At 38.9% G+C, this 15,289-nt stretch overlaps 1 protein-coding gene across 5 annotated transcripts in view; it reads right to left on the bottom strand.

The window, feature by feature from the left end:
* Positions 1-15,289, bottom strand: part of KCTD20 (potassium channel tetramerization domain containing 20) — a 91,126-nt gene that overhangs the window by 4,523 nt on the left and 71,314 nt on the right. For 2 of the 5 annotated variants that reach the window (XR_010376878.1, XM_010994479.3), the window contains exons 2-8: positions 12,255-12,308; positions 9,483-9,688; positions 6,574-6,847; positions 3,778-3,880; positions 3,291-3,411; positions 2,017-2,214; positions 491-601 (exon numbers count right to left, since the gene is read on the bottom strand). Coding sequence is in view for 4 of the 5 variants with exons in the window: in XM_010994479.3 (XP_010992781.1) it covers positions 491-601; positions 2,017-2,214; positions 3,291-3,411; positions 3,778-3,880; positions 6,574-6,847; positions 9,483-9,642 (967 nt within the window). In the remaining variant the exon portion in view is untranslated. Of the gene's footprint in view, positions 1-490; positions 602-2,016; positions 2,215-3,290; positions 3,412-3,777; positions 3,881-6,573; positions 6,848-9,482; positions 9,689-12,167; positions 12,309-15,289 lie in introns of all 5 variants that reach the window. The other 3 variants (XM_010994481.3, XM_010994480.3, XM_064476443.1) reach the window with 2 other exon arrangements.

Below are 15,289 nucleotides of genomic sequence, written 5' to 3'. Positions count from 1 at the left end.
AGGCTGGAAGCCACTGCTCAAGATCACTTAGAGCACTTCTGTCAATACATCTAGACATTCCTCGGAGGTATGTAGTGGAATAAATTTAAATTCTGAGTCTCCGGTTATAGTTTTCAGAAGGACCCTTCTAGGTCCCAGAAAGGTCCTCACCAAGACTGTTGGCAGAAAAGCTCTCCCACGTGGGGAGCCCATGAGCCCATTTACCCACCAGTGTCCTTAGCCCTCACTGCTCTGTATCCTGAGGCAGTAAACTGGAACTTAGTCCTGAAGCTGCTTTAAAGCATTTTCAACTAGAAATAAAATGAAAAGGATATGTAAGGGTGAAGAAAAACAAAAACAGGAATCTTCAAACTTGGACAGGAATGTCATCTCCAAGTGGGCCTATTCTCTAGGCCCTTCAAAGCTGGGCTTTAAGGACATAAGCTGTGGCCATGAAGCCAACCTACTCCGTGAGCCGTGCAAGCTGGATATTGACTGGGATGTTCTTTACCTTCGATTCCAATGCGAATGTTTTTTAGGCCCCGTTCCTTTAACACTGTTTTAGCGACATCCCGATTCTCAATATATTTGAAAAATCTGTAGAGTTTGGAGCTATAAAGAACTGGAAAAAAAATCTCGGGTTAGTTAGAGTGAAGACGTCTGTAAGAGGAAGGATATGAGCTAACAGATTCAGATTAATGAAAGGTAGACTTGAACCCTGATGCCAAAAAATCCAGATGGATCACAGATTAAAGTTAAAAAAGAAGTCAAACGTAAGAAACCATACATGAAAATTTTATAGGTAGGGAAGGCTTTTCTGGGTATAACATAAAACCTAGAAGCCATAAAAGAAAAACTGATAGACTTAACTACATAAAAATACAATATCTCTGCTTATCCAAAACCACCATTAACAAAGCTAAAAAACAAAACAAAACAAAACAAACCAACTGGGAAAAATATTTGCAACTCATATTGAAAGGGGTAATTTCCTCTCTCTCTATATATATATACATAAATACAGAGATATTATAAATCACAAAGACAAACAATCTTTGTAATGGACAAAAGGCATGGTTACAGTTAACAGAAAAGGAAGTTAAAATGGCTCTTAAAAAGATGTTCGGTCTCATTTATGAAATGAGAAATGCAAATTAAAACTCAAATGAGATGCTATTTTTTACCTATCAGAGTGGCAAAGATAAAAGTTTAATGAAACTTTTGGTGAGGGTATGGGAAACAAACCTGTTATGTATTGTTTTGTGACTATAAACTGGCTTAAAGTTTATGGAAGATATTTTGGCAAATTGTATCAAAATTATAAAAGCACAAAGCTTTTGACAGAAATTCTATTTCTGGGACTATTATTCTATAGAGTTATACATGTGTCAAAAGACTATGTTTAAAGAGATATTCACTGCAGCATCATTTATAATTTGTAGCTTAAACATACATCAACAGGGCTGGTTAAATCAATTATGGCACAGTCATGCAATGGAATACTATACAGCCATAAAAAAGATGGTGGAAGCTTTTTATATAAGGATGGTATAGAATAATCTGTATGATATGGTACCATTTGAGAAAAAAAGCATTATATAATCGCTTATGTATGTGCACTGAGCAAATCTGGAAGGATATAAAAGAAACTGAGGAGGAAAACTGGGTAGATGAGGCAGGGATGAGAATAAGACTTTTCAATATATATCCTTTTGTACTTTCTAATTTTGAATTACTAACAATTCAAAAGGATTTAAAAATGAAACAAATGGAGAGAAGAATGACACCACCACTTAATGTGCTGCCTCAGTGCTGACACAGTATGGGACACCAGGGGTAGCAGTGGGAAGTATAACAATGTTCACTGTATCCCCAGCATGAGGACTTGTACCACCAGACTGAGCTGACGATCCAGGTGACCCAACTGACGGCCTCACAGGCTCAACAATGATATTCACATTGGTTTTGGGACCTAGCTGCTACTCTGGTCAACATGTTTCTGGCTGAAAGAATCTACACCATGCAGGGGGCTCCTACTTTGGGAATATTCTTCCCCCATAGGTGGTGGGTGGTCTTCATCCCAGTCCACAGAATCCTCCTCCGTCAGCACGACGATGTGGCACTCTCGCTCCCCTTTCTTGGCACAGCCGACCATGATGGGCAGGATCAGCTCTTCGAGGTAGTGATCAAACTGCTTGTGAGCACCGTCATTAGACAGTTCATGCAATAAAGCACCTAGGAGACAAAATGCAATTGAACATCCTCTCTGCCCAAATGCAAGTACTGCTGCACTGAAGAGACTATAAGGCAACAGCTGTTTGCACTGTTAAGGTCCAGAGAAGTGGCCCATTTAAAGGAAAAGAACGTTTCCTGCTCCAAGATGTTAATTAAGCCAATTCTGTTAAACGCTTCACATTCTGCCACTCTTCAATCTCCTCTTGTTTAATAAACCCTGAGCATTTCTGATCAATTAGTTGTTTTTTTGACATACAGTGTCAGAACATAAACATTACTTCTACAAGAGACAGAAATATCATTTGGGGATGACTCTTTATAGTACCTCTTCTGAAGATGTTCTGGACCCCAATTTCACAAGGTCAGAGTACCACAAAAAAGGAATATTCTGAAGTTTTGCCACACCAAAGGACTTGCTGTAAGTGTGTACTAGACCCAACAGAGAAACCACAAGTCCAGAGAACTTCATAGAATATGCAGAGAAATATACCATGAACTTCAAAGGATAAATTTTAAAATAATTTCAGGAAGCGTAGGTAATGATAACTGTATTCAGGCAATCAATTCTAGCCCCAACTTTAATGTTTAGAGTTTTGAACAAGCTATATTTTCTCAGTCTTCTCTTTTGTTCTGAGATTATCACCTGTCAAAGGTGAATTGTGAAATTTACACAAGTTTACATCTACAAAGCACTTAGCCAACACTAAGTTCATAATGGTAAACTGAGAAGAACCCAGCCAATTTATGTTGTGTGACTTTATTAGTGAGCCTTCCCTTATATTTAGAATCAGCATCCTTATTCATTAGAGTTGAGACACCAAGGTCCCAAGAGGGGAAGCGATTTAGCTTGGTGACTCACTTGGTCGAGCTAGATTTAGAACCCACTACGTGTTCTCTTGTTTACCCCACTTCCTCACGGTGCTCTGAAGCAAGAGAGGGAAGGAGTTAGTAAACCTCTGCAGATGACTTTCAACCCACGCTTGAATTGCTTTATGTTTAGTAATTTAAAATGTCAATTCCAAGCAAACTAACAGTTCAGCTGCTCAAATGTAGTTGGCAGCTGCTCCTGTACTTACTCAGATCTTGACATCGGATAGTGTTGAAGTCAAAGTTAATGCAGAGATAATCGCATGTATCCCTAAGGTCTGGGATAGAGATGCCATCAGGACAATTAATGATACCAGTTTTGTAATAATCCTGTAACAGATTAGGAAGAAGAAATGTAGGCAAAGAACAAAATGAAAACAAAAAATCCCTCTTCAACCCTCTACTCACTCCTGGTTCTGTTAAAGTGGTAGGTTACTAGAACTGTCACCAAGTTGGTGACTCATTGGATGGCAAAGTGGCTCCTGGCCATCCTGACATGTTTAGTCACAACTTGGTACCTGACTGAACTCACACAAGTGAGAAGGACTTAAGAATTACAGGAACAGAAAACAGTGAGAAAGGCAATGATTAGGAATGAGAAACCCTAGAGTCAGAACACAGTCCGATGGAACTCTCGAGGCTTCCGACTCTGTGTGCCCCCAGGGAAGAGGATGTAGCAAGAAGGCCACTACACACCAGCACTGTTCGAAATACAGTGGCACTGATTCCTTCCGCAATCTCATACTCGCCCTTCTCGTTGGGCCTCGTGAAGTTGTATTCTCTTCCTGGTCCAAACATCCTGAAAGATACCCAGGCAACAATGTTACCTTCTCCAGCAGGATTCTGCACAGATAAGCCTTCTCCCTTCTTCACCTCATTCTGGAAGCCTCCATTCCATTCTCTCAGTGTAAGTTAGAAACAGAGCACTTGAACCCAACCCCTCTAAGGTAAGTCTTAGGAAACTCCCTTCAGACAGGAAAAGGCGGCAGAACTGCTTTCAGTGTTTGAGTGCAAGGAGGGACAAAGCAGCAAGCCTCCACAGTTCACCTGCAGCGAGCTTCTGGGACAGCAAATGAAATACAGCCATCTGCAGGGCTGGCCCTGGAAGGTCTCTGGAGTGCATGAGGGTTGCCTCTCGCGGCCTCTCCAGCACTGAGAAGCCTGCCCACACACCCGGAGCTCGGGAACAGTACCTGCTGCTCCTGAGCTTCCTCGTGCCTTCTCCTCATCCATCAACATGTACCTATCCAGCATGCCGTCCTCGGTATTTCTGAGCTTTGCTTTCAACATCTAATCTGATAGATGAATCTGTACCAGTAGGTGCAGATATGTTAATGCTTTCCCTTTCTTGGTACGTTTTAATGGCAGAAATCTGGGGAAAAAAATGCCCTTCTTCAACCCAGGGAAAACTAACGATGGGAATTTCAGGTCAAGTAGAAAAGGAGGGTAGGTATTAGGCTCATCAGCAGTTTGACATATTTCAGAGAAGCAGGCCTAGTCTGGGCATGAATTCAGAGGTCATGAGGGCACAGGAAGTCTTGCTTTTATATTCGTCTTTTCCCATCCTTCCTCCCTCTCTCAGGTCCCCGCCAGGGAAACTCGCCCCATGACTGCTACCACTCCTGCCGCACTTCTGCATAGGAACTGCAGCATGAGAAGCCAGCCCAATGGGGACTCACTGCCAGCTCCTTCCTTACCCTGTTGGGAAATCCTGCTGCTCAACTGTTCATAGCTGGTATTCCCCTACCTTGAACTAGTTGCTTTTCAAACGTCTGCAAAAGACTCATGCTTTCCAAATCACTATACCATGTGTTAAGAAATCCATCCTAATGACAGTCTTCAAAGAATGCTGACATTTTTCTGGAATGTTCTGGTTAAAGTGTAGCCAAGACAGCTATGAATCAAAATAGTGAACAATGTTATAAATTTAACTCCCATCTATCTTTAGCAGGATCCAGGCTCAGAGTTCTTCACCTAGCAGTGGCATGATCTGCATTAACCTGGCCTCAGTTTCTCAGCTTGTCCCTCTTGTGACGGTCAGCTCACTGGCTAGGTTTCTGAATACTGTTCTGTATGCAGCCACAGGACAGAACAAACCTAGGAAACTCTCAGCATTTATGACCTTGGCTGACTCAGCTGGTAAATCACCTAGATAAAGGAACATACTACCCAGAAAATGCATGCCTTTTAAGCACTGCTTTCAAAGGCAGCCTATTTCAAACAGCCAGCCTACCCTGAGGAACACCTTTTTTGTGGAGGTGACTTGGGGGGAAATGGTGGTAAGACTGAGGACATGAAGTCATTCTGATAAAATATCGGACCAATTTAGAGAATGTTTTAATGTTCTAGTTTAATCTTAATTCAGATATTTAAGAAATATATATGTTTGGCTCTGGTTAAAAATGGTTCATCATGAATTTGTACGTGTATGCTTGAATATACACATATTTGAATAGCTAGATTCCATTTAGCCTAAAAGTCAGCAAGTTAGTGTGGTCCAGTCTGATTTGTAATTCAGTTTAGACTAATTCAAAGTCCCGAAAGAGGTTAGATCTTTAAATAAAATCCACTCCTAAGCACTAGATGAAAATCCTCAAAAGCCCAGTGTCTGTATGTATACACACAAATTATTGTACTCTTATCCCAGTGTGCTCTGCATGTTAAGGTCTGCGGTTGGCCAGGAAAGATCTCCTAACTCCCAGCCCAGGCTCCCGGACAGCACTCCTCCTCAGCAGACTCTTCCCATTCCCTAAACTCTAATCCTAAAAAGCTGGAGGCAGGAGATGGTAGGTGGAGAAGACTACAGTCTGAATGAAGCAGTACAGAGAATGGAACACGAAGAACACAGAACAGCTGTCAAACAACAAAACAGCCAGATATTAGGATCTAGTTTCAGAAAACCTGAATAGTGATGCAGGCATTAGAAACTTACAGCATTAACATATATTGCCAAGCATAAATGGCAGTAGATGGCAAGCAAAATGCTTTCTGGTAAAATGGCTTTGTTCTTGTGTAATGTGGAACATTTGTCTAATTCTATTTTTTTATTAAAAGGTGAAGAAAAAAAAAAAAGGAAAGGACTTAGATCTCACCTTATTCTAGTATCTTTGGCCTGTGGCACTCAGAAAACATTACCTTTGTGAGCTTATACAAATTGTGGATACAAGAAACTACGTACTGACTTACGTTTTAGAGGGAGTGTATAGAGGAGTTGGGAAAGAGATTCGGCAGATTATTTTCCACAGTTCTGACTGCATGCCCCTGTATGGGGGCTCACTTCACTACACTGGGTTTGTAAATGAAACAAGAATCCCCCTCCCTCCAAATCACCAACACATAAGGCTTCTGTCAGCTGGCACTCTGTTTCAAAGTATGAAGGTAGAAAAATAAGCAATGCAATGTTTTTACTCTCACATCTAATACAAGGCAAAGAGCAGGTATTTCTATTCACAGACAACAGAGTGAATTTGGAAGGAAATCATCATCAATTACCTTCCCAACATGGTATCCGGATGAGCAGTGAAAATTTGTGGATTCACAACAAAACGTGTGCCATCTACAAGAAGCGTCACTTTCTCTGGCGCCTGGGAATGAACGTTACTGCCAAAGCCCACAGTGCTGTTTCCAAATCGTTCTGGAGTGATAAAGGGTTCGTGGTTCCGTTTATTCCCACTTTGGAAGCAAGAGCCTTTGATGTCTTCCGGAAGTGGCATGATGTGAGGGAACTGAAGATTCGCTGGCTGAGAGGCATAGTCAAGTGAAAGCTCTAAAAGATCATACAAACAAAGTCAAATAACTTGTCAGCAAAAGGCCTTGGGGGAAAAATAAACCTTGTCCTCTTTTAAAAAACGAGAACAAAAGACATTAAACAAACAACCCCCCCCCAACTTTATGTATCTATAGGCAAAAACTCTTGCCTAGAGCTTGTAAAGAAAAAGCACAAACTAGGGATTCGTACCGGATCCTCGAGCTTTTGATTCTGTGCGTGCATAAGAGGAGAATGAAGGCAGTAGTGCCCACACTCTAACACTGTTTATCATTTAAATTTTTTATTTAAACTACACACTTGGTTAAAAATAGCTGAACATTAGAGAAGAACTTCTGTGGAAAACAAGCAATCCTCTGCCATACCCCTTCACCTCCCCTAGTCTTGTTTTTACAGGGGCATCACTTTTTAATTTGTTTTCATTTCTATCTCTAAATAACACTCCTATTTCCTGTGTTTTATTTAAGGAACTTGGTAACTGCCAAACTATTGGTTTCCCACATTCTTTAAAAACATTTCTAAATTTTATTTTCCATAAAAGATAGTGATTGTGATAGTTTCTAACTACCTAATGCATCACTTTTCCTAGAAATTCACTAAAAAATGCATTTTCACTATGCATAGAATCCTAACATTACCAACACCATTTTTTGAACAGGCAGGTCTTGCTCTCAACAGAAAAGTTCTGGTGAAACGGCTTTGGATTAATTCACGGAATCTCAGTTTTTTTTCCTAGTACCACTAAGGAGCAATTTTCTTTAACAAATTTGATTTTTTCTAAACCTGATTCATCACCTGTAAAATGAGAGTAATGCTCACTGTCTACCTCAGAGGACTGGTTTGACTATCAGCTAAAATAATGTAAGTGAGAGCACCTAAAGGTGTGTAATAGCACACCACATGAAACGGGCTTCAGACTCAACACACGCAATCTGGATGGACGTACACAGAAGACAATCAGGGGAAAGTACTCACAAAAGGATTACCAGAGGATTCTTTTAAATAGGGAGTTCTAACAGATTTTACTTTAATGTAAAATAATGTTTTTTTAATAATATGTTTTTTAAATAAAAAATTTTAAACATACCAAAGCACAGAGTTAATACAATATGCACGCATCACCAAGATTTGGCTGGCTTAGTTAACATTCTCCTACATTTTCTTCAACTTTTCTTTGAAAGAAAATGTTACACATACAACTGAATGTCTCACTTCTACCCCTCATGTATCTTAAATCTGTATCCAATAATTCATGAACAAGATTACTGCCCATGACCTCTAGGAAATTATGTGGTTATCTAAGTTCCTGAAATAAAACTAAATTGCTAGCTACAGCACACTCAGTTTTTCCCCATTTGCTTCTAGATAAAAGGAAAGCAAAATCTAGACCAAAGACCTATTTAGGGTTCACATCCTACAGCTTCGGATAAAATTTTCCACATGGCCCTGTGTTTGTACACATAGCATGCATAAGAGCTAAGTTTCCACACAATCCCCGGGCAAGCTTGGAGCAAGAAACACTTCAATTACCAAGACAGGCTTTCAATACTCCAAGTATGGTTCTTAAAAATGAAAGCAGGAACCTAAGTTATTAATTCAGTTCTTTAGAACACTTGATTTGATTTTCTCCCCAGCAATGAAGCAACTGAACTGGGCTGATTCCTGACGGATGCCTCAGGTTTCACCCTGCTTAAATGAGTGAGAGGAAAAGAGACCCACTACATAAATTCTCTGTAACGGGGCACTATGGAGTGGCAGTCATGCTCCACTATCGTCAGTTAATGTATATAAAATAACAGCGAAGCCTGGCCAGAAAAATACAGGTTCAAATCCCAGTCCCCAACTTCCTAGCAGTGTGAAGCTGAGCAAGTTACACAAGCTTTCAAAGCCCCAGTTTCCTCATCAGTAAAAGGATTAATCTCAGTAGGGATCAGCAAACGTTCTGTGAAGGGCTAAAAGGAACATATTTTGGGCTTTGTGGGTCATAGTCTCTGCTACTATAGCAGTCTCTGCTACTACAGCAGCCACAGACAGCACGTAAACAGAAGGGCATGCTGGCCGTGCTTCAGACTTTTATTTACAACACCAGGCAGCGGTTCAGATACGACCATAGTTTGCCACCCTTGATCTAAAAAATGTATGTAAAGTTTCCAGCACAGTGAGTGTTCATACGTGGTACCTGCTGTTATCATTGTTGCTACTGTTTTTAGTAAAAGTTTAAAAGAACCTAACAATTTATCAAGAGCCTTCACATCCATGAACTCAATAATCTTCTAGCCTTGCGAGTTAAGAATAATATTAATATCCTTGTTTTATAGAGTAAGAAAGCAGGGCTCAGAAGCGTTAAGGATCTCATCCATGGTTACAGCTGATAAGAAGCAGGGCTAGGATGTGAATCTGTCTTCTGACTCCAAACCCAAGACTATTTTTCTTACATCATTATCACCAAGTTAGATGTCTAGACTAAGTAACTGGAGATTTTCGGGGTTAGTCAGCTTTATATAACTGTGATATGTATGCTGAGCCAATTAACTGGTTATTTTTATTGAGATTAAGAGCATTTATGCCTTCTGAGTAGACTAGGCACTCAGGTGTCAGAAAACCTCCAAATAAAGTCAAGATCTAATCATCATACCATCATTTCTGGGACCCAGAGGGTAAGTAAGATTTTGAAGACCAGAGGAAGCCAGGCTATTTGCTTCTTTTTCTTGGGCCGCAGCTGAGGCTTCATCCGTTAGGCAGCTGGCCTCCTGCCACAATAACCTGTCACTCTCACTGCCACGGTGAAGATTCATCCTTGGCCTGTGTATCCTGAACTGTCTGCTAGATCAGAAAGTAAACCTGGAAGACAGAAATATGCATAATTTAGAATTCTTCCTGAACTAGAGAACTGAGAGACAGCTCTCATTCTGAGAAGAGATGACATCTTAAACATTTCTGTGATTTTATATTGAGGAACCCGGCTGATTTAAATGGTCTTTACCAAACCACTAAGAATGTTGATAAACTTGTTACTAGGGAATAATTTTAAGCTTTCTTCATAAATAGATATCAAATCCACTGATGGATATGGCCACATTCATGCTCGATTCTGCATACTAAATGGTGGTATAATAACCTGGTGTTCATACCAGAGACACAAAGGAGGCAGAGTCAATAAAGAAGATCAGCCCTTATGTTTTAAGAAATTGAGACACATACCTTCCTGCAACAATTAAGCAGTAGGAGATGAAAACAACAACTATAATGCTAGTACGAGAGGTGAAATTAGAAGTTACCTGCACACACACACAGAAAAAAGCTAAATTTGACTTACAGTGCTCCAGTTCTCCTCTGTAAGTTCTCTCTTTCACTTTCTGTACCTTATGCTCAACCCTCAATTCCCACCTCAAAATTACACTAAGATGTCACTGGCTAACTCTGCCCCAGAAGTGCACAACCATGGTGAACACCACCTCCTGAGTGACTACCACGTGCGAGGCATTTGCACCTTTCTTTTAGGTAATCGTGCCCTGTGGCCCTCCCACCCATGGGGCTGCCCACCTGCTGGACACAGGCCTGAGGTTTACCTCGCTTAGCACTTCCACAGCTTATACTATACTGAGTTCCACTTGGTGTTCTGGTACAAGAATCGTATCACTATCAATTTTTATGCGTAACGACTGCATGATAACACCATTTTAGTAAGAAGTTATGTCATTTAAGATCAGGAACATGTTTTAATACTCTGAATTTCCTGACATGCACGAATGGAGAGGTGCCAATAAACACTTGTAATGTGCGTTCTGAATCACTTCATAACTGTATTTATACATTTTTGAGCATAAATTTTATTGATCAGTTACTCCTTGTTTTAACTTGCATGAAATATAAAAATGACCCCTTTGAAAAAAATAAGCCAATACATATGCCTGAAAACAAACAATTTTAAAGAAGCGATACTTTCACAGTTGATGAAATCTTTAATTTTCAGACAATGGCTCTTACAATGTAAGGCAAGTTGAGGAAATAAAGTGAAATCTTATTTTCTGTGGGAAAATCTGCTATGTGGCTATAGCTTTTTCAGATTTCCCTTTCTTAAAGAAAAACATTTACGTACAAAAAATGCTGCCTCTTAAAATTAATGCTCAACAACTAATACAGTCAAATAGAACCACCACTGCCTTCAAGTTTGATTCAGATGTTAAATCAAGCCTGAAGAATAAGGTAAAGAAGATCCATGAAACCCAGAAAAGCGTTATCGACACTGGAAAGACCAAAAGGGGGTCTGCTTCTTTAAGCCTCACTGATTTTGAACTGTTTCACTCTGTCTACCTATGCTGCTTCTCAGCTCTTTAGTAGCTGCTCAAGAACCAAGTTCAAACTTCTTTGTTTCTCTCCAAAAGATCTCTTGAACCAAAACAAAATTAGCTTAAATAAGCTGATTTGCTAAGGAATCTGCACAGACTATTTATTGTATGTTACTTCATTTATTTCTTACAATGTGTGAAAAAGTTTCATTATAATAGAATATAATGAAAACATTTTCTTCCTAGTCTATAATACCATGGTTGAAATTCAGTTTTACTTGTATATAATTAATTAATAAATATAAAGATAGACTTGGAACTTAGCAGGGTAGATATCTCCAATGAGGAAAAGAAAGTAACTTGCTAAGCACTGAGTGAGCATTTTATCTGTATTTAGTTGGTATTACAAATAATACATGAATATTTCCCTTCTAAAAAATTCAAATCTTATAGAGAAGGCAAAAAAGGACACTGTTCATCATCCTCAAGTACCTCTCCAAGTAACTGGATCATGACTTGCTTGGTATGAATCCTTCTGGACTTCATAAAAATGCTGTATTAGTATAAAAGTGTAGTTTTAAAAAATATACAAACTATATATCATTCTCATTCTGTAACATGTTTTTCTAAACGTCCTTAAAATCCATCCATGTTGGAAGACATATCTATGTAGTTCATTCCTTCTTAACTGCTGTATAGTATTTTATGATTCTACCCTCCTATCTATTTTTAAGTTGTTTCTGACTTAACTATTACAAACAATGCTTCAATGAATAAGATCAGAGTGTACTACGAAATTCCACGAGAGGACCCAAATTGCAGTTTTCCCAAATGAATTTGGCTTAAGAACTCCTTTCAAGTAACCATCTCAGGATTAATGCTTAATGGCACACACTTTAAGAAATCACCTAATCCAACATTTCCCAAAGTCCCCTATAAACTAATTCCTCTGTAATTCTAGAATGATAGATCAAAACTCTTGACCTATGAAATCTAAGACATAAACTGACACCAAATTCTTCAACACACACCAGAGCAACCAGTCTACACATAGGGGCCTGCTCCTCTTCCAGGATGGATGTTTCATGCAACTTTGAATGTATATTTTCATTGCCTACCATGGCTCCATTCTGTAACCATCCCCCAAATGAATCCTGGTCCTCAGAACAGATCTAAGAAAAAAAAAAAGAAATAAGCAAAGCACTTCAACAATATAGTTCTCTATTGCTACAAAACTATTTGTGGCCAACACCATTCTAAAAGTCACAGCAGCATACAGCTTCAAGAACAAAAGGACCATGACACCCCTGGTACACCTAATAGTAACTGAAGAGACTGCTTCAGAAAAGAACTAGGAGTTAGAAATATATTAATAGTGGAACTCAGACTATATAGCTGTGAAGCAAAGAACTGAACATCCAGCAAGCCCACTCAAGCATCACTTCCACATAGTATGTGAAAGCATCTTTAAACTCTCTAAGAGCTACACAAGTATGTTTTATTATTTATTTCATGGGCCTCCCGTAAAGGCCCCTATTTTAAGTCTTGATTTTACTGACCTGAAACAGCAAAACCATTTAGCATTGCAATCTATTCACCTTGGAAAACCTGCATATAATCTTTGATAGTGGAATTTTCTCCACATATTCTTTGCATCTTAAAAAGGATACACTGATTTCTCTCTAGAACATAATGAAGTATTAATTCAAAATGACCTCTTTTTACTTACAATTTCCTCTAATCAATTATTTATGAAGAAAATAAGATAATGGAAATGTGATCTGTGTAATTAATTCAGTATCTTGCCAAAGAACTATTTAGATTTTGAAAATCTAGTTGGAATGGGGTTGGGGGCAATCAAACTTAACATGGATATATCTCAAAAGCATAATGCTTTCAGACTGTTAATGATACAAGGGTATGATTTTTTTAAAAGGCAGTATCCTTTTATACTTCAGAGCCAGGTCTCCTCTGTGTAAAAGCTGAGTGGTGAAAATGAGGTAGGATGCCACAGAATTTGGTAAATGAGCCAATCTACTCTCCGTCTATACTCCAAACTTAAATTACATCTTTGTCAAACTTTCATTCCAGACTGACAAATCCTAGTCCTTTCCTTCTGTTCTTCTGTGAAAACCACTACATTCAACTAGTTTAACTGCCTGTCATTGACTGTGGTCTAGTTCCACTATGCTTTTTCTTAATGCACAGTAACAAGAACTCTGCTAATGTGTTCTGTTAAAGGTGAACAGGTTTTCCAGTTTTGCTTTACCTATGCTCTCTAGTGATACCCAGGATCTCTGGGAATAGGTTTAAAAGGGGTGAAGATGAGGGGAGAGACAACTGAGGTGACAGATACAGTCTAAAATTTCTACAAGATCACCTTCTAGGATATTATTAACTGATAGTGTCACAGAGGCTGACATCTTCAAACTATACTGTAGACATATATTTTTTAAAATAAATTCCAGTAAAGTGTTTCCACAGTGGTTCTATTCATGGCCTTTGCAAACATGCCCCTAATGTTCCCATCTCAGAAGAAATTGTTTTTTGACAGTTTAAGACTTTCTGGTTTTCCTTTTTCCAGTTTATTTCTAAAAATATTGAGTGAGACTATTCCAGGATGAAGACCATATAAAATCTATTCATAACATTTCTAAATCTCATAGTTTTCCTCCCATATGTCCCCAAACCCGTAATAATTTAGCAAATAAGAGACCTCTGTTAGTAAGTTATTTCCACTGGGTTCTCCTTTCCCCCACACTTGCTGTCTTCCTCAGAGAACTCTGGCAGACCGATGAGATGAATGCTTCTTAGAGAACTCTTGCTACATTTCTCCCCAAGTATGACTTTCCATTATGGCTCTACCTCCTGTAACTGTGGCCCTGGGCAGGTTCCTAAGTCTGTACCTCAACTTCCTCACTTGTAAGAGAGAGTAGTAACTACTAACCACAGAGCTGATGTAAGGAATAAATGCGACAATACACTTAAAGTGCTTAGTACAACGCACAGCACATAGCACTCGATCAGTGTTAACTATCGCTATTCCCAAACCACAGATCTGCAAAGCACTTTTACAAATCTAATCTCATTTGATACTGGAGCAACCCCAGGAGAGAGACTGTAATTATCCTCATTTCACTGCTGAAAAACAAAAATAAACTTTAGAAAGGTTAGCAACTTGCCCTAATCACAATTCTAGCCAGGAGGCAAAGATAGACTCCAAGTCTAGGTCCTTTGATTCCCATATTCTTTTCATCCAATCACACTGCTTCCCCCAAATCATCTAGCCTTTCTTCTATTACTGATTCTAGAAGTTCTTCCTTCTATTGCTTGTCAGAAATCAAAGAGAAAACCAGCAGTTTTCAGGGTCACTGCTGCTCCAGTTCTTATCAAATAGGAGTTATGGTGGTAATGAGAGACTACTGTGATACATTGTAATCGACTGTACTTCAATAAAAACAGGATCTTGTGATAGAGTGGTTATATTTTTCCATAAATAAAAATAACACTGGTTCTTTACTGCTTATAAAAGCAATATATACTCAATGAAAAAAAATTTCAGTCAATACAGAAAGATATAAATACTTCAAAAATCAACAAAGTTATGGTAAAATCTTTGCACACCTCTGTGGGCATCTACTCCATTATGTCCTTGGAATAAACTCCCAGAAGTAAAATTGTTATGGAAAAAGATAATTAAATTTTGATATGTACTGCCAGACTGTCCCCTATAAATATACCAATTTACACTCCTTCTGGCAGCATGGAGCATCCATTCTCCAGAACTCTTGCTAACATTCAGTGTTTCAATCTTTCTTATCTTTGCTATTTGGATAAATGAAATATGACAGCTCAGCTTGATGTGATCATTTAAAAAGTCATGGGGTGGGAAAAGACAGACTAGGAGTTCGTAATTTGTTCATACTGACAGGCATATGTAGAATAGATAAACAAGATTATACTAACTACCATTCTCTTTTTGATTCACTGAAATGACACACTGTACTGCTTTTGGAATTCTTTACATTATTTTTTGCCTCAACTGTCTAACTCTTTACTTGCATCTGACCTGTGCCTTTTCATTTTTCCCTCAGGAACAAACCATACCTTCCCCCTCTCCTGCCAAGCTGTCTTTTTTAGCTCTTTTACTCCA

This window comes from Camelus dromedarius, chromosome 19, assembly GCF_036321535.1.
Source record: "Camelus dromedarius isolate mCamDro1 chromosome 19, mCamDro1.pat, whole genome shotgun sequence".
NCBI lineage: Eukaryota > Metazoa > Chordata > Mammalia > Artiodactyla > Camelidae > Camelus > Camelus dromedarius.
This window is presented reverse-complemented; position numbering and strand designations above follow the sequence as displayed.